General features: G+C 40.5%; 2 protein-coding genes across 3 annotated transcripts; one reads left to right on the forward strand and one right to left on the reverse strand.

Moving 5' to 3' along the window:
* Positions 1–598: 598 nt before the first annotated feature.
* LOC149107095 (collagen triple helix repeat-containing protein 1-like) lies at positions 599–14,526 on the reverse strand. 2 transcript variants are annotated; one of them, XM_089296820.1, is made up of 3 exons: positions 14,414–14,526; positions 2,477–2,617; positions 599–1,138 (listed from the first exon to the last, which is right to left on the reverse strand). In XM_089296820.1, exons 2-3 carry the CDS (start codon positions 2,609–2,611, stop codon positions 779–781), a joined length of 495 nt encoding a protein of 164 aa, XP_089152946.1. In that variant the 5' UTR covers positions 2,612–2,617; positions 14,414–14,526; the 3' UTR covers positions 599–778. The 2 variants fall into 2 exon arrangements, with proteins under 2 accessions (XP_089152946.1, XP_089152945.1); XM_089296819.1 differs by lacking the exon at positions 14,414–14,526 and adding an exon at positions 2,871–2,903.
* On the forward strand, positions 12,335–14,166 carry LOC149107096 (uncharacterized). The gene is made up of 3 exons (XM_089296818.1): positions 12,335–12,382; positions 12,524–12,599; positions 12,738–14,166. The coding sequence occupies exons 2-3, from the start codon at positions 12,544–12,546 to the stop codon at positions 13,513–13,515; spliced, it is 834 nt and encodes a 277-aa protein (XP_089152944.1). The 5' UTR covers positions 12,335–12,382; positions 12,524–12,543; the 3' UTR covers positions 13,516–14,166.
* Positions 14,527–21,085: the final 6,559 nt, after the last annotated feature.

Raw genomic sequence — 21,085 nt, forward strand, 5'->3', positions numbered from 1 at the left:
GGAAGGCGTGATGGTCTCATGGTGAATACGCGCGACTCCGGATCGAGCGGTCTGGGTTTGAGCCCTGACCGGAGACATTATTTTGTGTTCTTGGGCAAGACACTTCACTGTCACAGTGCCTCTCTCCACGCAGGCATCAAAATGGAAACCGGCGAATTTATAGCCTGCCAACAGGCTCACAGCGTGGACGGAAAAAAATTCGGCGAGCAACGCGAGCGGACGGTGACGAAACTGAAGAATTCGGAGAGCGAAGCGATAGGGGCGAGCTTGTCGGGAGCCTGTTTGCAGGCTGTTGAATTCAATGCTGGGGGTAACCCTGCGATCAACCAGCACCCCATTCAGCGGAGAAAAAGTAGAAATACTCCTAGTCGCTTCATGCTACAGAAACCGGGTTAAGCGCCGGTCTGATGGGCCACTTGGCTCGTGTGCTCGTTTAGTCAGTAGGGGGCTCAGGAACAAAGTGGTGTACCCCAAAAATGATTAATAACTGGAATACTGCGATTAGGCTTTATCAAATTTCCACGATTAGTGTTTCACTCTCAGAAAAGTCGGGACACATCTGCGACCTAGAAACAAAGAATAAGATCATCAATGACAATTATTACTTTTCCCTTTTGTCTTTATTGCACTAAGAAGAATAGAGAGTGATAAACTTCTCTTAATCTATTCGCTTCCTTTGACAGCATGGCTTTCCTGAGCTGTTTCTTTTTTACATCTATTTTCGCTACTGGACTATTATCTAAAACACAGCTCGTTTGACGTTCCGTGAGGGCACGTCTTACTGGTCAGACGGTGAAACCTCTTCAATAAAGATCCTTGAAGTGGAACCAAAGCCTGTATAAGCATTTCCCAGCGCCTGGCCAGTGCCCACACATTCACCGACGTTAATTTTCACCGCGACATTTCCTGCAGGAATGCCGCCGCAGTAGCCTTCAATATGGCCATGCTCATGTTTGTTGAGGTCTCCAGCGTGAGCCTGGTACAACGCAGCATCAATAGCACTGGGGGAGCTGCATTCGGCATCGTTGAACGTAAAATACCAACGATTGCAGCATTGGCTGCATCCGGAGATCCTGATATTCCCGGAGTAGTAGACATGCAGGAGAGTGTTACTGTGACACTTGTGGAATTCACATGTCTGTTGATCGAGACAATTTTATGATATGGTTAGGAAGATGGAGGAGGCGCGGTGGTCTCATGGTTAGTGCACTCGACTCCGGAGCGAGCGGTCCGGGTTCGAGCCCTGGCCGGGGACACTGTGCTATGTTCTTGGGCAAGACACTTAGCTCTCACAGTGCATATCTCCACCCAAGAGTATAAATGGGTACTGGCGAATTGTTGGGGAAACCTAACAAACTGCGGGAAAGTGACCTGCGATGGACTAGCATCACGTCCAGGGGGAGTAGAAATACTTCTAGCCGCTTCATGCTACAGAAACCGGGATAAGCTCCGGTAGCTATGAGCCAGCCGGCTCCAAGGCTTCACTTTTTTTTCAAGAAGATAATGCACTTTGTCAATCTAAAACTTTAACATCCTCTCAGGAAACCCCCGAGCAAACCCCGGCAACCCCTCGGGTATTTGGACTTTTTAAGTTTTGGTTGTTCAAATTTCCATTCCCTGGGCAAAACGTTGCGTGTAAATTCCCCACCTTAATACCATCTTAGACGGTCAAATGCCCCTACACCCGGGACATAATGGCAAAAATGAGTTCTAGGCATCCACTGTGAATTTCCACTGTGTTCTAAGATCTGTTTTTCTATATAAATGAAAGACAAAGGTGATTAAAACACAGCATAGACCTTTGGAAGGCTATTATCTCTAGCGAACACGTTTACAAAAGAACTGGATTGTCCCTTTCTGTCTTCTCGCCTCAATATGGTTTCGAGACAATTTGTTCAAATTCCCCTTCCCATCCTTGCCATATGGTATCAATTTCCCCTCCGTCCCCCCCCCGTCCACCACTGATGTCACACTTCTCCCCCTGTACATCCTCTTGTCAAATTCCCAGGGTATACCCGGGGGAATGTTGATGTCTCTATTTGATCGATACATGAAACTTTCAAACTTAGGCTTTTCAGACACTGATACAATGATATTACGCTCAATTCCATAGTGTCACTTAAATTTAAGTGTTAAAACTATATTTATACACCGTAGTAGTATAAAGAAACGCACTGCTTCATTTAAAAATGATCTGAAAAGCAAGTGTGTATTTTTGTGGGAAAACAAACTTCTTCATAAAGTTAATGGGAATGCTCACCACATAAGAAAATCGTTAAAAGATACTAGAATTTAAAATAATTCACTTATATTTCATCTAAGAGGCACCGTACCAGACTGTCTTTTCAATCAATGAATAAAAAAGTGCAAGAGAAAGACAAGGTCTGTTCAAACTGCAGAGAATGTTTTTTTGAACATGAAAATCGAGTGTTAAAATGTTGTTTTGTTAAAATACGATGACGGGAAAATGGCTCACCGCTATGACGCCTTCATCCTTGCCGTCCTCTTTCTTCCAAGTACACTCCTTAAATGAGGCGGCAAATGTCTGATGGCACAACGAATTAAAAACCAACAGGCACAGTGCAATGTGCAGCGCAGTACTGTGAGCCATGGCAGTCTGTCAAATAAAGACCAAACAACAGTTTTGACAGAAATGCAAGTATTGTTTTCTTACACCTCAATAGAATAACAAGCTCTAGAGCACTACTACAAGTGGACGATTCGCTTTTAGTGATGGATTAACGCACTCTTCAATGGAGCAAATGGTTACTATTCGGCTTCAACACTAAAATTGTAAGTTGAACGAGATTCACTGATTGTGCGTTTCGTCATCCTGTTATTCAAGTCATCACTATAACTGACAAACATACCGTCTCCAAAACTGAATGTTACCCGATTTGCTGTCTTCTTTGCGCCGTACTAATCTGAATAACACGAACCCACTCTTGAAAGCACCTTATATAACCACATAGCAACATAAGAAAGCAGAACTTTCTTATTAATTTGCTTGTTTTTCTATATATAGCTAGAAGCAGAACGTTTCTATTTGTCATTTGTTATTTAAATTGTTGTGGAGGACACCGTTTTATCATCCGGAAAAAAAAAATCACATTACGCTACTCTGCATTATGCTGTTTTGCACTCGACTGCTCTGTACATGCAGTTTGCCACAGACTTCAACTTCGAAAAGGAAATTCGACTCAAAATAAGCCTCAAAATTTGCCGAAACTAACCAATAGAAACATGAAACGAGTCTGTAACTTGTTTATTTAATAGTTTTCTGTATGTGCATTGTTAACATGGTCCGTTTGCAAAAAAGGTCACCACCGTTATTCTCAATTTATTTTTTGCGCTTGGTCAATTTTCTTTCAAGTAGCCTTGGTCACCTTCGCTGTTCCGTCAGTCAGTCTTGAAAGCATGACTTTCTTTTCTTTCTTTGCTATCCGGAATTAATTAAAGCAGATCCTCCATTACCTTAAGGGCCTGTTTACAAGGAAGGAAGGTTACCCTTGCAACACCTAAAATTGAACGTTTGAGTTTTCGTGTAGAAACTAAAATATTACGTTCTTCGTGAGGAAATAGATGCCGTATGGTTGAACTCGCCTTAAAACACGCATTAAAAATGCCGCACTTTTGCGATATTCCATCAATTTATCTACTGTGCACCTTTTCTGTTTCATTTTCATTGGCCCAGAGACAAACATATGATGTGCAATTTGAGTGCTCCCTTATGGGAAGTCATTTTCATGGTCGTTTTAATACGGGTTATTGACTAAGCGTGAGGTCAAGATGGCTGGATATTGTGTGAGGAGAGAAAATTAGATAATTAAGTACGTTTTACATATTCGCTTTCGCTATCAGAAAATATAGAAATCCAACATAGCTATATTTGTTTTAGTTCGTTTTGCGTTTCTGAGTTACAGGTTACTGTTCCAGTTCATTGACCGTACCAAACACCTGCTGTTTTGTGTAAGATCATAACTGTAGCTAGAACCGAACTGTAATTACTACCTGCGATAGTCTTTTGTTAAACTGTTATCTACCTGTATTGTTTTGAAAGTTATTAATCTTGTAAACGTCGAATTCCGTTATAGCCAATCGAGCTTTCTGAGATGTATTAGATAATGTTTAGTTAAGAATTTTTAATAGCTTTACGCGATCCTTTAGAATTGTGCTTTCAGCTTAAATAGTCGTGCCTTGTAAAATATTCTTTGGTTACGTTCTGGTTATAGTCGGGTACGTTTCGACTACCTTAGTGGATTAAACTCTACTGTTGGACCCAAGAACTGTGTATTCTCTGTCTTCCCGTTGGATTGTTTTGCTGTAACAGATCCCGAGTCCTCTAGGAGTCTGACAAACTCCGTCGCTGCAAGCGTGTTTCCCTCTGGATTGTTGTAACAAGGATAACAACCGTAAGCGGCCCAAAAACGTGTTATCACATTGGTGGAGATTCAGTGTAGTTACAGCAAGCTTTCCGGGAAGAGGCAAAGAAATAGACGAATGTAACCCCTTGGAGCGACGGATAAAGAATCGTCCAAGTAAGTCCGTAGATTTTGTACATAAAGAGGTTCTTCAAGAAGAAGAGTAAGCCGTATTACTTGTGAAGCCAGTGGAGCATCTATATCAGTATTCGTACGCTAGTACCCCGAAGAGTAAAACAGATGCTTGTGTGAGTTGCGATTTGCCATTTGATGAAAGTGAGATAGCCCCTGAGTTGCGAAGAGGAAATTCCAGTGTTGACACGCCCGACTCTCGCCGTGGAGAAGAAGAGAGTCATCGAGCGAACTGTACAAATTTAGAAACAGTTGATATTAGCATTGACGGAGGTGCTAGTGGAATTCCGTCGACACCGCCCCAGAATACGGAAAAAGAGACAATTGAACCAGCAGTGGAGGAATATCGCAATCAGGAGTCAATTTATAATAAAACTATAGAAAAAGGAAAAGAAAAAGAACGATCAAAAGAGGATTCAGAAGACACTGTTTTTGCAACAGGTGGTCTACAGGAACCAGTTATTAACTCACCCGCAGATATTTATAAACACTTTCCCCGAGGAGTAATCTTTGAGGACGAACTTCGGGAAAGACTTAGCGAAACAGAAAGTTCAAGTTCAGAAGAAATTGGCAGTAGAGAAAACACTATCGACTCTGACGACCAATTTAGTGACGACAACGCTGCACGTTCGTTCCACAACACCCAGAAAGCAGGTACCGGTCCTCCTAGTAGTACTGCTAAGAAAATGTTTAGTCAAGAAACACCGGAGGAAGCAGCAGCTGAGTTATTACATTCATATCAACAAGCACTAAATAACTTGGCACAAAAGATGCTCATCAAAGATGTATGCATTGACAAGTTCCATGGCCGAGATAATGAAGATATCACGCGTTGGTTTGAAAAGCTGGAACTTTTATTAACCACCAAAGGAATTGAAAAGACTGGTCCATTGGCTCTAGCCCAAATTGTTAATAACTTGAGCGGGCCAGCGGAAACCTTCCTTTTTGAGCTGCCAGCTGAGGAAAGAGAGAGCTTTGAAAAGTTGAAGTGTGCGCTTATGAAACGTTATGCCACCAAGGACCGTACATGGGCTAAGCGCCAACGCCTTATTTCGCGACGTCAAGGAGCCAATGAACTGCTGTTTGATTACGTAAATGACATGCATGAACTCTTTGGTGGGCTGCACTTAGCGGAAGTGGATAAAGTGACATATTTCGTAGAAGGATTATTACCATCAATGAAAGTTGAAGTTCTCAAGAAAATGCCAGAAACCCTGCTAGAAGCAGAACAATATGCCAGAACTTTGGACTCAATTAACAAGCGCGTAAGCCAAACCAGTGAAAATAGTCAAATGGATAGATTGATAAACGCGCTAATGATTAATGGACAGTTACCAGCTGTGGCGACGGGTACCAATTCTCAACCAGTGGATCAACAGATACAATCAATAAACACAAAGTTAGATGTGTTGGCTAGCAAATTAGAAGGTGTTGCCCACAAGAAAGTCAACTCAGAAAAGTTGGCCGCCTATGCTGCGCCTGAAAACAGTGAACAAGGGGTAATGATGGGAATGATTGAAGATCTACGTGATGCGATGGAGTCTCTAGACCGACGTGTAAAAGCCCGTATTAACAACCTCTCTAGACGAATACCACATACCAGATATAACCTCCCACTACCGAGACAGCGACCTTCCTGTTATAACTGTGGTGCCACCGGTCACTTCGCACAAAGTTGCCCACAGCGAGAGTACCATCTGACAGCTGACCAGTACATAGCACGTGAGCCTAAACGAAGCGTACAACCACCTAGATACCAGAATAATTCAGAGTACCAGCCAAGACAAAGAGAAATTATGCCTCCAGAGCAACGGGATAACCCTATTGCCACCTCAGATTGTTATGGGTCCATAGCTAGTTACGACTATGTAAAGAAAGACGAACCCGAGGTAGCGACTCAGAACACGGAGAAGACAGCACACCCAGTTAGACGTACATCGCTGAAGCGAGAGCAGCCAAATCCAGGCCGACCTAAGGAGGTGAGGTCCACAATCCAAAAGACAGAAATGCCTGGTCGAGACAAAGAACCAACAAATACCCAGCACAGAGAAATTCAACAAGAGGTAGGCGAGGTATCGAGAGCAGAAAATACCGGCCCAAAGGTCAAAAGTCCTGCAACGCATGTGCCACCACAAGGCCCGCCACAATGCGAAGTTCCTGTTGCGAAGAACCAGAGCCAACCGGTCAAGCCAAAGCAAGTAATTGTTAACAAATCCGATGACCAATGCCCACAACAAAACAAGGTTTTCCCTACACAGTCATTTACAAGGAGCAACAATCCTCCTGTTTTTGATAGAAACACAAAGTCATATTATGGTTCAGGTTTAGCTAGACGAACTGGTATTCCACTTGGTCCTGTGATACAACGAGGAGAAGCTTACGTGAATGCGTTTACAGCGAATGCAGAAAACAAGCCAATCAAAAAGTATGTGAATCGACCCAATAAACAGAGGCACGAGATCCCTGTCCCTCCTCGCCATGCACAAAGTTCCAGTTATTTGCCAGAGGTGCAAGCACAACCACAAGATTCAGCCAAATTACCAGACCCAGGAAAAGAAATTACAGAAACTATTACGCAATCAAATGAAAGTCAGGAGCAGAAAGTAAAGCGTAAAGTGAGGATCAGTCGCATAGATCAGTCTCAGCCAGGAAAAATACCCGAGAAACAAGATTCAGGGAACCAGAACGGTCTCTACAGAAAGGCAATGATATCAGATTCTCTTGGAAACACGAGTTCAGACCTGAAAACCGGTGATCTTACGATAGCTGGAGATCTTGAAGGTCAATTAATTAAGTTACTTGTAGACACTGGAGCATGTGTTTCAGCGATAGACGAGCAGCTTGTGAGGAAGATATATGGCTCGCAGCCGGACCACATAACACATGGGCTCGTGCCGTCCGTCAAGACAGTCAATGGAGAAAAAGTCCCGGTCCTGGGAAAGATTGACGTTCCTGTGAAGTTAAATGGCATTGTGTACCAAACCCAGTTCCACGTAATACAAAGCCTTGCTCACGAAGGCATACTTGGGCGCGATTTCTTACAAGAGCACGGAGCGGTCATAGATTTGAAAAACAGCTCTCTGACTTTAAAAGACAGGCCCTCGAAACTGAGCACTACGTCTACTTCAGGAAATGATCGTGTGATGGGAACCTTCGTCTTCCCCTTTCCAACGAAATCTACACTAGAAAGAGGCACCTCTTCTACTGATTACATGAAGAGTGATCTCAAGATTTTCCTAGGAAAAGAGAAGTATCAAAAGAATACACATCAGTGTTCTTTCAAATGGTCATTTTGGATCTTCCTACTTGCTGTATTTTACCTGTTTATGTCCTCGCGAGCCCACAGGTTAGACGAATCGCACTTAGCAGAACGAGAGAGTAAAAGAAAGCCCTGCTTTGCCACACAGTATCAAGTCAAAACTCAAGAAAAAGCTTTTGTGACGTCCCTTGATCACCACAGCAAGTGGTTTGCCAAGACATTCGCCCATAATTGGCACGACCCTTACATAAGTGGTGGTTGCACGCCTTATTTGGCACACTTGAAGGATAATTCATACCGTTCAGAGGACGAGAAAAATAAATGTGACGTGTTACTGTCAAGTACATAGAGCTAAAGTTATTCAGCGAAATTGCGAAGACCGTTTAAACTAAGATTTGAGAACCATTAGGATTAAGAAAGATTAAGAGATGACCGACCAGGATAGTATAGACCCAAGAAAAAGAAAACTGTAGCTGTCAACACGTTGATTACTAAGTCTGACGCGATCGCGGGTACTCGAAGTGTCATAAATGAAGAAGTGCTTTGAGATAGATAACAAAGATAAGAAAAGCATCATAAATCATCAATATTTAAAATTACGTTACAAGCTAAAAAGCAAATACTGAGGTATGTTAGTTGCTAAACGAGTACCTCTAAACCATAGAACATAGTCAGAGATTGATTTGTCAAAGTTGTTAATATGAAAACGAACAAGTGATAAAGCTTTTAGTTTATTTAGAACCCCCGAGAGCATCATATCCGCTAGCTCGGTTATGGCCGCGGTTCTGGCCACGAGGAAAATCAAATACAAAATTACAAAAAGTTAAAACCAACAAGAAAACTCTATATCTTTTTGGTTCGCTATTGACATTCAAATGATTGTACTTTTAATTTTTATTGCTTGACTCAGGAGAGTTTCAAGCTAAGGTTGGAGGAATGTGAGGAGAGAAAATTAGATAATTAAGTACGTTTTACATATTCGCTTTCGCTATCAGAAAATATAGAAATCCAACATAGCTATATTTGTTTTAGTTCGTTTTGCGTTTCTGAGTTACAGGTTACTGTTCCAGTTCATTGACCGTACCAAACACCTGCTGTTTTGTGTAAGATCATAACTGTAGCTAGAACCGAACTGTAATTACTACCTGCGATAGTCTTTTGTTAAACTGTTATCTACCTGTATTGTTTTGAAAGTTATTAATCTTGTAAACGTCGAATTCCGTTATAGCCAATCGAGCTTTCTGAGATGTATTAGATAATGTTTAGTTAAGAATTTTTAATAGCTTTACGCGATCCTTTAGAATTGTGCTTTCAGCTTAAATAGTCGTGCCTTGTAAAATATTCTTTGGTTACGTTCTGGTTATAGTCGGGTACGTTTCGACTACCTTAGTGGATTAAACTCTACTGTTGGACCCAAGAACTGTGTATTCTCTGTCTTCCCGTTGGATTGTTTTGCTGTAACAGATCCCGAGTCCTCTAGGAGTCTGACAAACTCCGTCGCTGCAAGCGTGTTTCCCTCTGGATTGTTGTAACAAGGATAACAACCGTAAGCGGCCCAAAAACGTGTTATCACAATTGGTAAAGACAAGAAAAAAGAACGAGGCCAATATCAAGCCATCTTGAACGAACAAGTTTGGTCAATAAAGCATTTATATGGTAAAGAACACTATTTTCTTGCGGGACATAGCAGGGGCGATTTCCATTCGACCAAAAATTCCGAAATTTTCGAAACGGGGACAAATGGTATGACAATTTCCAGGGAAAGGTCCCAGAAAATCCGGAAATTTTTCAATTTCCGAAAGGCGAAATATTCAACCGGAAATTCTGGACATTCCGGGATGAAAATCAAATGGAACGGAAATTTCCAGGACAAAATGTTAGCAAATTTGAGTATGCCTCACGAGGTTGTCCTCTTTTTCGGAAATTATGCAAATTCGCAATTTTCTATTCAGCGCTAGTTCTTTTGACCGCGATCACTGCAAGTTGGACATCTCAAGCAAGGATGACGGCGACGCCTATTCGAAAATGGATTAATATTTCACTTTAGAACCTTTCCACTTATATGTCGATCAATACTAGCTACAGCTAAATTCGTCAAGAAAGCGGTTTGTTAAAATAATGCTCCCGTGGTGTACTTGTTTGTTTTGCACAGTTTAGGGTAGGAAATGTACAAAGATTTATAACGCGTGCAGAACCATTGTAGAACTCATTATATAAACCCTTTGTGTTGCGACGTTTTCGCTGCCGTTGTGGTTTGTATAAGGTCCTTGCTGCCGTGGTCTATAAAAAGTCGACTTACCAGCGATCTGTTTCCTTCTATATTTGCGATTTAAACCTCGAAGTCATTGAAAAATTCCAAGCGAACAAAACTGTGCGGCTTATCGTTTTCCAGACTGGAAGAGTCTGCACCATTCGCCAATGGACATTTCCGGAAAGAGACCAGTTTCGTATTCCCGGTATTGGACTGGAACTAGCTTGCAACTGAGGCTAATGCAGGAAGTCTCTTCAAATGCAAATGACTTTTATCTCTTTTTAATGATAATCCCCGCATGAGCCTCCATTGCAAGCTAGTTCCAGTCCAATACCGAGAATACGAATATGACCTATTCACACCGGAATTTTTGGTCGAATGGAGAGCGCCCCAGGTAATCCCGAGCGGCCAAGATAGCGCCATCTTGTCCTCTCGGGTAGCCAATCATAGAGCGGGATTTAGTTCATAAATAATTGGGCCACGCAATGATGCAAAACTTGAGGAGGAAATGTTTGAATAACATGAATGGAATATACGAATATTTTAAAGATTGAAAACTAAGAATAAGAAATGAATAACTATTAAATGTTGAGAGCCTGATATCGTTTCTACTCGCGAGTTTTTAATACCGTATTAGCTCACTCGCTCGAAGACTCGCTTGTTCGCTCAGCTTAGTGTGTTCGCTTGTTCGCTTCGTTTAGTTTGTCATTTTACATGGGTTCACCAACTGTTAAATTTCCGCGATTAGTGTTTCTTAGTAAAGAAGGGACACATCTGTGGCCCAGAAAATTAGAATAAGATTGCCAATGACAATTGATACTTTTCCATTTTGCTCGCTTCTATTGCACTAAGAAGAAAAGAGAGTGATAAACTTCTCTTTATCTATCAGCTTCCTATGACAACATGGCTTTCCTGAGCTGTTTATTTTCTCTGTGTATTTTTGGCTGTTGGACTCTTTCAATAAAACCTCCTTAATGAAGACCCTTGAGGTCCAACAAAAACTGTATAAGTATTTGCTAGCGCCTTGCCAGTGCCACAGCAATGACCGACTCTGAAATACACTATAATTCGCCATTTGCTTTAGGTCAGTAGCGGATGTAGGGGAGAGGCCCGGGTCCCCCTCCCCCCCCCCCCTCTTATTTTGGGTAAAAAAAGAAGAAATCACAGAAGGAAGAAAAGGCGGCAGGGCAAGCAAAACAAAACCGTCGCTCCCCCTTGGCTCAAGATCTGGATCCGCCACTGTAGGTGTACTTCGTTTTAGCTCATTTCTATTGCAATATGTGTTTTAAGCTGTCTTGATTAATATTAGCTCTCTGGAAGGACAAAGTTTGAAATGTTCTGTGAACAATATTGCTTTACTTCTATTCTACACTATAATGTCGGGCCTGGCTGTTTGACTAAAACTGTAGCAAGTGATGCTGCCTCTTATCACTTATATCATATTTATCTTTGTCCGGCTTCACCAGACACCGCTGTGGCTTTACTTCGAGATCAGAAAGTTGTTTGTCTTTGACTAGACTTATCGACCCCATGAGTTTCAGGGTAGACTAGAGTGTGTTCACGTGACGTCATCAAATTCTCAAATCCAAAACTAAAGAGCCCCCAAAAGTTTTATCCTCATCAGGCATAAGAGGTACTAAATTTATATCTGTTTACAACTTTCCAGCTCAATAGCGTCCTTCGTTTGGAAACCAGCGCATTTTGAATGGCGGTGCGTGACATGAAGCTAAGATCGCGTTTGTCGAAAAATATACACTTTTCTCGTGATTTTTAGCCATTTTAGGAGTTAAAGTTTTAGGAAAAGTGCTTGTGCAAATGTTTTTTGGTTCGGTTCGGATAATCAGTTGTCTAGATAGCCAAAGTAAGTTCCAGATGTTCACACTATTTTCTGGCCACCATAGGAGGTCCTCCAACATGGTTGCTCTATACTAGGCTCTATCATTTTGCGCGGAACATTTCGAAGAATATCTCATCTTTGGGACAACGCACAGACGTTAAACTCGAAGAACTGTCTTCTTTATTTCTCGTCTATAGTATCACAATTTCTTGACTTTATCCACTGAATGGTTTTTGATTTTACTAGTAGTTTGTATTGCGTGACAATGCACACACTCTATAACTAAGCGAGCTTCGAGGTTTTAGGCCGCGAAGAGGCCGAGTTAGTAGGAACTTTACGAACCAGAACGCGACGCTGCCTGAAACGTCACCGGAAGTAATTTGCTCACAAAGTGCTTCACCGCGCATGCTTGGCGCTGAACTGCAATGCGTCTTCCTCACGTTCAGACCACGAGGTTTGCACTTGCAGCGTTTCCAGAAAACGTGAGTAGTTTCTGCTGAATTTGACCCAGAATTCAACTTACTTCTTCTACCTTATAGGCAATGCTGTTTTCCTAAGTCAATGAAAATATTATTTATTGTTTAAAATACCAAAAAAACATTTTAATTTGTCTTTTACTGTAGGTCAATTGTTTACCGCTGTGATGAATGGACAACATGCAGACCCGCCGAGTTTGATACCAAAGTCGAAAACTCTCAAGTAAGGCTAATTTTTGTTTATTAGAAGAATCAATTTCCCGTCCAGTTAAACTAAAAAAATTAAAGTGAGTTTAAAGTTTATGTTTATGTTCTTTATTGAAAACAAACTAAAACAGATCGTTTTTTTTTTTCCACGCAGTAATGTGATGTACTGGACAAGCGAGCACGATGTCCTGTTATGCAGAGAGGTTGTTTCCGAGAATCCGTACAAAACAAGAAAGGGTTCGTCGCAAAGAAGCGAAATGTGGGATAAAATAGCCAAAACTTTGAATGCGTGTACCAAGCCTATCTTTGCTGTGGATAAAAGGTCCGTAAGGGATCATGTGGGTATTTTAATTAACCGAATCAAAAAGAAATTGAGAGCTGAGGAAAGGAGCTCGGGCATCGCGCCGCCCGAACCCACAGAACTTGAAATCTTGGTGGAAGAAATTGTGGCGCTCGAAGAAACAGCTGATGCAGAAATGAAAGAGGACGACGAAAGTGTGAAAGGAAAGGCTGAAAAAGAGAAGGCTAAGGCCACAGATATGAGACTTAAAGCGCTTGAGAAAGTGTCGGAGACGATGAAGAGACATTCAGGCGAAAATGATCAGGAAAAAGTAAAGAAAAGAGAACGGAGAAGTGGCAGCGAGACCATGTTATTCTTGTCCAAAAAAGCGGAAAAAGACCAGGAACTTAAACTTGAGGAACTCAAGCTGAAAAAAGAGCAACACGATTTGGATGCAAAACGTCTACAGGCGAGCATTGACCAGCAACGCCAGTTTCAGCAACAGCAAAGTGAAATGATGCGGCTGATGCAAGAACAACAACAACAGCAACATCAGCAGCAACTCTTGGCATCACAGCAACTGATGTTGAGGCAGCAACAAGACCAAACTAAAGCAGTGATGAGTTTGTTGGACAAACTTGTGAACAAATAGCCACCTAATTCACTCTTACGTAATGCTGGTATAACTGTCGTTTGATTTTGAACTAATAAAAGACTGATTGAAGAAAGTAGATGGAGAACTGCCATGAACTAACACACCTTTGAAAAACATCACTTTCCGTGCAATGGTGACAATGAGTCCCCTTTAAAAAATCTAACCAACGAACCTTCCACCAAGGAATTTAATTATTATGATTTTTTGCCGGATTTGTCGTCAGAAAGACATAATGCCGATGTTCGTCCAATGCTTTATAGTTAAATATTCAGATATAAAATAATAAGCTATCACTATTGGCTATCTAAAATAACCACTTTCCATACTCAGGCTAGAATGTTTGGTTCTTAAAAGTAAATTAAACTGACTTGAAATTGTCCTCTTAAAACGACTACTTTCCGAAAGAGGAGTAAAGCAACTGAATCAAATTGGCCAGGCATGATACTATTTTTTCATACCACGTGAAAAGGCGACTGGAATATTCTAGTGATAAACTGTAGGGAGTTTTGGTTTTCTAGTTCACATAGACCTTAACAATAAAAGTGATAAATACTTGTGACAAAATAGTTCGAGGTTGCAAAAATGATGTCAATCAGTGTAAATTCTTCCCCCTTCTTTGCTACGAAACTGTCCTCCTAAGAAAGCGTCTCCGAGATAGAAAAACTGCCGCGGAATGTTAACATAGAAGCCGAGAGTAACAGGAGTTCTTTAATGATTTGATTCGGCTTGAGCGCTCTCTGTTAAAACGTTTCATGTGGACTTATTGCATTCTGCGAAACCAAAGGAAATGAGTTTCAGAAAGAAACTAACAATTTCTTCCAGTTTGCTTAGAACTGGTAGCATGGAATTGAAGGTAAATTTGAAATGTAACAAGTCTAGTAACAAGAAACCCTACCGCGCTAGAATTTTCTCCTCGAAGGTCTTCCCTTAAAGTGCTCTTCCGAGATAGTCCAAAACTTCTCAACAGCTTAGCTCCCTGTGGAGAACTGAATGATCTCTGGCGCTTTGCCTTGATTTAAGTAGGCCTAATAATGAAATTTTTAAATACGAAATTGACAGCTGTAAATTTGAAAATTCCAATTTTTAAAGCTCAAGTTGCAACTGCCAATACCCGACGGCGCTTCTAGAGACTGAAAAATAGCGCATGCCGAACTAAATTCGTCTGGGGTAGGCTTCTTAATATTTACTTAACGACAAATTTTCATCGAGTGGGAAAAACTGAATATTTGTATTTGAACAAGAAACTTTAAGAAACTTCAGACACTCCAGAATTAATGTCAAGTCTTACAAGCAGTCTTGCATTCCTAACGTCAATTTTAAGGTTAATGTTGTGTGTAAAAATTACGTTCAAAGATTAGAGTTGTAAACAAAAGATGACAAAAAATGTGAGGAAGTAGGGTCGACTAGGCAAGTTTCTCATCTGCTCTTAGGGGAATTTAATAGCCTTTTAGTTCAGAAATGTTTGCAACTGTGAAATTTGAACTCCACATTAAAAGGACAAAGCATGATGATTCAAAGAAAACTTAAAATACTGCGAAAACTGATATTTTCACACTAAAGTGACATCTCAAGGAAACATGATATTAAGAGTAATTGCCACTAAAAATCAAAGAAATCGTGGCCACGGTCGAAAAATCGATTTTGCTCATAATTTGCCAGTTTGAAGGCCTAGGTAAGTAACTGACGGAAATCAAGTTAGTTTTTTGAAATATCCAACATAACGGCAGAAATTCACGAAAAGCGGTTATCGCACCGAAAGCTTAGATTTCACTTCGCGGTAATCCGAAATTTTACACTTTTCAGCTTTTTGCTACACAGTCGTTTACATCGCTGTGAAACGTTCTCAACTTTAAATGTATACATTGATTCTTCCTTAATCAAGAGATAGTGATTGTTTTTATTTCTTGTGTTTTCTGGCCGAACTGAGCCCCGATTAAGTAGACATACTTTTCTAATTAAAACAAAACTCAAAAGTTATGCAAATTCAGTGAGGAAAAACGCTGACCGGTAGTGCTTCAAATCGTCTGATATTCTAGCGAAAGACAGTTCAGTCGATGAATTTTAGGCTTACGGATTCATTTTTGTGGGATCTACCAGCAATTTTGCATGAACGCCGATCAAAAATCGAGAAAATTGCAATTCAGCCCCTTTGAAATTTGCAATGTAACGCAACACGCTAGAATAGGTAAAAATCTTTTGTTGGCTTGAGACAGGACAATCAAAGCCTATTAATGTCTTTAACGTTTGAAACGCTTTAGAAGCAATATTTAACTTAGAAATTGCCTGTAATAGCTAAAAAACACGAGTACAACCAAACTTAATCGCTCCCTAACTCTCCCTGTTTTGTGTCACGCATGATACACTTGGCCGATGCTACAATCTTGGAAATGACAATCTGTGGCGAAGGTCAAGTAATTTATGCAGCTTCGAGATAAGTGACGGAGTGTTTGAAGCTTTCAAAGTATTTCCCCACCAGTTGCTCTTAGATTCCCTTTGCGTTTAGATAACTCCTCACAGAAGCAATTCAAATCTGCAGGAGCAAGTTAAGGATATTCGGGACGGCTAAAGCGCACTGTTCAGTTTTCTCAAATAGCAACGCGTACTAGAGCTTTACACTGCAATCCACGGTGCTACTATGCAGCGAGTACGTGACGGACTTGGAAGATGCGTCAAATCTGTAGAAGATGATGGAGCTTTCTCCAGAACTCAACCTTCAATCGCTTTTTCAAATTATGCGATATTCAGCTATCAGTTTGCTTTCCTTTGAAGCTTCGTCCAGTACAAAAAGCCTACCTTTGCATTCAGCTCATTGATTGGGGTGGAAAAAGAGACGTCAGTATCAGTTTCATGATCAACTTGCAGGGCGAGAAAGGAAGAGAAAAGAGTTGAATTGCATTGATAACGATGGGGTGGGGATGAGAGAAAACTCCTGATAAAAATTGCCTTGTTTACAAACCAAATTTGTGACGCCACGGTTGGTTTTCATTGCTATTTAGCACTGAAGCATGAAGCATTTTTGTAGCCAATGACATGTCGGTATATCTTTAACCTACGTTGTGCTTTACACTTCTGAAAAAATTAGGGCTACCTACTCTTTATCATGCTTTATCATGTAGTCTTGTGGATCGTTTTATACCACCAACTACTGCCTCATTCAGTTGACGAGCCTTTCTTCGACCCTGGTTTAACAAGCTTTTCAGTTCAAATAAATTAACAAGAAATAATTCGAAAGCACAAGTATCCTGTAAGATGTTTGATGTTGCAACAAGGTGGCCAAACGTAATTAAGCAAATTGCGTGTGTGCAACATTGGTGAAATTCTTGCGTGCGTCAATTTTTTTTCCTTGCTTCTAGTCCAGTTCTGGCCCTTTCTCTGTCACGAAACGTCGGGAGAGAGCCGAGAGAGAGGGACCCTCCCTCTCGACGTTGCGTGACAAGGAGAGGGCCAGAAGAGGACTACCTTGCTTCTGGATAGTCATTGAGGGTGTGACCGTTAAAACTACGGAAATTATTTATTATTCCTAAAGTATTTGATTACCTCGACTTCCTTCAATGATGAAAACTTTTAGCACAAGGACTGGCGTGTTGCTTTTTATCAGGTCAGACTGATTTTAAAGTACAAGCCAGCAGGTGCAAGTCAAGGAGGAATATGTGTTGTTATCATTGAGGAGAGTTTCTGGTTCTCTGTTCATCAAAGACTTCAGTCGTCACCGGCGCGCCTGAGCCCACAGGGAAGAACTGTTCTGAATCTTCTAGTAAATTCACGGACTTGAATAAATTTCCATTTGCCGTGTGTGTAATTTCCACAGATCCTTGAGTGACATGAATCAACTTCTGGACCTGTACCTAATCAGGAGCCGGTCATGGGCTCCTGACCTAATCAATGAGATTGTCGATTCCAAGAAGTTTCTCGGTTTCTCGAAACGCACACATTCGCCAAAAATATTCTTCACGTATGTCTCAATGCGATAAAATCTGAAGGACTTTTAGTGGCTTTTGATAGCGGAGCTCCGGCGGCCCGAAGGGCCGCCAAGCGGAGCCCCATACTCATATAGGAAAGAAAAGGAAACCCATGAGTTGATTTTCTCATGGTTATCATGGCTAGCGGTATTGCTCGTGGGCGCGTACGCACGACGACGACGACGACGGCGGAGTTGCCCAACATGGCGGCCATACTCCAAATAATAGGTTGACAGAGACATGCACCCTTGGTTTACTGTGTACTTCCTTGATATTGGACATCCATGTTATGATCAATTTACACCTGTCAAAACAAGGTATCCGCTGACCAGTATCACGTGACCATATTGCGGGCTCAGGTTTACAGCTCCTCGAGGTCACGTGTTTTCTTGAAGTTGACCGCTGACTAAGTTCTGGTTGTCGATTGGATCGCGGGCTCATATTGGGTTATCGTGTTGGAAACAGGGCAGGATTGCTCGGAAGCCGGTTCACGCTAACCCAGGATTAAAAGTTAATGGAATTATAACTTTTTCTTCTATACAAATGTTTTTTGCTGTTTTGTTTTGTGTATCTGTTGATTATTAAAACTCAAAACAGAAGGCCAAACAATATACAGAAACCTCACTGCAAAGTTACAAAACTCAAATCAAAATTCTACCTTTTTTCTGGGTCAGCTTAATCGGGCTTTGAACAACCCGGCCCAGGAGCTACGCTTTTAGGCTGGCCTAAATCTATATATTATCCTTGTTACACTGTATGAGCGGTATGACCATAACTGCGTGCCGGCACAAATTCCACCGTATTGAAGAACGAACTCGCGCGGGGCGTCTTTAACTCATCCAGCTTACTTCGATTCTTCTTTGATAAGTGCGTTGTTTGCTTGGTTATCGATACAACATTAACTTTTCGTGGGAATAGATAGCCTCCTACTGGCTGGCGACGGCATAAAGCTTGCAATCCCTAACATCGTTCCAATATGTATATACTATTGGGACCTTTTTTACTTCGTTCGGCGGGTTAACTGGGCAATCTTCTCTTATTAATGCATGATTTCGCAAAGATCTTGTTATTAAAATTTGACTCATTTTGAACGGTGAAAAAATGGTTTCAAATTTGTTTCCCTTGAAAAATCGCTCGAGCGTGACACTGGGCAGCGAGAAGATGGAGAGTGCGATTTAAAAGTTTGGTGTTTCTTTTTCGCTTTTTTTTAAACTCTTGTCGGCGAGTTTTTTTGTAAGTTAAATACTACTTTTAAAGCTTTTCAAATGTAAAAGACATTAATAGGCTTTGATTGTCCTGTCTCAAGCCAACAAAAATGGTCTTACCTATTTTAGCGTATTGCGTTACATTGCAAATTTCAAAGGGGCTGAATTGCAATTTTCTCGATTTTTGATCGGCGTTCATGCAAAATTGCTGGTAGATCCCACAAAAATGAAACTGTAGGCCTACAATTCATTGGCTGAACTGTCTTTTGCTAGAATATCAGACAATTTGAAGCACTACCGGTCAGCGTTTTTCCTCACTGAATTTGCATAACTTTTGAGTTTTGTTTTAATTAGAAAAGTATGTCTACTTAATCGGGGCTCAGTTCGGCCAGAAAACACAAGAAATAAAAACAATCACTATCTCTTGATTAAGGAAGAATCAATGTATACATTTAAAGTTGAGAACGTTTCACAGCGATGTAAACGACTGTGTAGCAAGAAGCCGAAAAGTGTAAAATTTCGGATTATCGCGAAGTGAAATCTGAGCTTTCGGTGCGATAACCGTTTTTCGTGAATTTCTGCCATTATATTGGATATTTCAAAAAACTAACTTGATTTCCTTCAGTTACTTACCTAGGCCTTCAAACTGGCAAATTATGAGCAAAATCGATTTTTCGACCGTGGCCACATTTTTAGAATTTTCTTTGATTTTTACTGACATTTACTCTTAATACGCACAAATTGGTATCCAAATAATGCTTAATTATCATTCATTCAATTGTCTATAAGCTAAAAGCTTGTTCGAACGCAAACGTGCAAGCAGAAGATAAAAGAAGGTCGTGATTTAGAATTAGAAAAACCTATTTATTGAATGAAATTTTTAAAAAGCTATAAAATTGACATTAGGAATGCAAGAATGGTTGTTAGTCTTAGCTTGACACTATCACGGACTTGTATGTTTCTTAAAATTGCTATTGTCAGCCAAAATTTCCAGTTGTTCTCGCGCGACGAAATTTTCTGATTAAAGAAGGCTACTCTAGACAAATGCAGCCGCGCATGCGCTGTTTTCATGTTCAATACGTGCAGGTACGTTTTGGTAACTGTAAACTGAACTTCAATAATACTTTTTTCAATAATGTGATGTTCAATAACTTTACAATTAAGACGACTTTTAGAACGCACAGAGCATCAGATCAATTTCATGTCTTTTTAAGTTTTACAAACAAAACTTATTAAATTCCTTGATGGACGATTTTCAACCAACTTATTGCTTCTTTTTATTTCGAAGGCTAATTTCTCAAATATTTCCGATTTCAGTGTTTCAAAGAGCCAAGTCGTTTGTTAGTAGGAAAATGGTTATTTCAGATAACCAGTAGCGATGCATATACGAAATAGGTAAAAGCTATAAACAATAGCCTTTTGTAGATCTATGTAAATATTCAACCAAGTTTTTCAAATATTAGTTTTTTTTTCAGTAATGGTTAAGGCTAATGTTTGTACAGGAAAATTAAGATCAACGAGCACAGTTGTTAACAGAAGGCCGTGATTTAGGGTGTACTAGGCAAGTTTATCATCTGCTTCTAAAGGAATCATTGTTTCGCTTCGGAAATCAGCCCTTTTTTATTGAAATTGAGCTACAAGACGACGAAACGTGACCATTGGAACAGCTCAACATAAACGAAAAGAAAGGTTGTCAAATTATAGTTACATTTCAAGCTAATACGATAATTATTGCGCAAATATTGGTATCGAAATAGTGCTTCATTATCGTTCATTGTTCTCGAAGTCACTCTTCTAACTATTCTTCCGATCCGATATAGTCCAAATCTTCTCAGCACCTTAACTTCCTTTGGAGAACTAAATCCTGTCTGTTGCTTTGCCTTGATTTAAGTAGGCCCAATAATGAAATTGTTGATTACGAAATTGACAGTTGTATATAAATTTGAAAAGTCATATTATTGAAGCTGAAGTTGCGACTGCCAATACCTGCCGACGCTTCTAGAGACTGAAAAATAGCGCATGCCCAGCTACATTTGTCTCGGGTAGGCTTCTTAATATTTACTTAACGACAGATTTTCATCGAGCGGAAAAACGGAAAATTTGTTCTTATGCCAGAAAGTTTAAGAAACTTCAGATCATCCAGAATTAATGTCAAGTCTTACAAGCAGTCTTGCATTTATAACGTCAATTTTAAGTTTAATGTTGTGTGTAAAAATTACGCTCAAAGATTAGAGTTGTAAACAAAAGATGACAAAAATGTGAGGAAGTAGGGTCGACTAGGCAAGTTTGTCATCTGCTCTTAGGGGAATTTAATATCCTTTCAGTTCAGAAATGTTTTCAGTGAAAATTGAGCTCCAAACCAAAAGTACAAAACATGACGATTAAAAATAAATTTAAAACACT

This window comes from Orbicella faveolata, unplaced genomic scaffold (genome assembly GCF_042242905.1).
Source record: "Orbicella faveolata isolate gen_17 unplaced genomic scaffold, um_ofav_v1 contig_27, whole genome shotgun sequence".
In the NCBI taxonomy this organism is placed as follows: Eukaryota; Metazoa; Cnidaria; class Anthozoa; order Scleractinia; family Merulinidae; genus Orbicella; species Orbicella faveolata.

Bases quoted from the DNA above. Each gene is read 5' to 3' on its own strand.
- LOC149107095 (XM_089296820.1), bottom strand. From the start codon at position 2,611: ATGGCTCACAGTACTGCGCTGCACATTGCACTGTGCCTGTTGGTTTTT. The intron at 1,139-2,476 runs GTGAGCCATTTT...CTCGATCAACAG, and splicing joins AGGATGAAGGCGTCATAGCG to ACATGTGAATTCCACAAGTG.
- LOC149107096 (XM_089296818.1), top strand. From the start codon at position 12,544: ATGAATGGACAACATGCAGACCCGCCGAGTTTGATACCAAAGTCGAAA. The intron at 12,600-12,737 runs GTAAGGCTAATT...TTTTCCACGCAG, and splicing joins CCAAAGTCGAAAACTCTCAA to TAATGTGATGTACTGGACAA.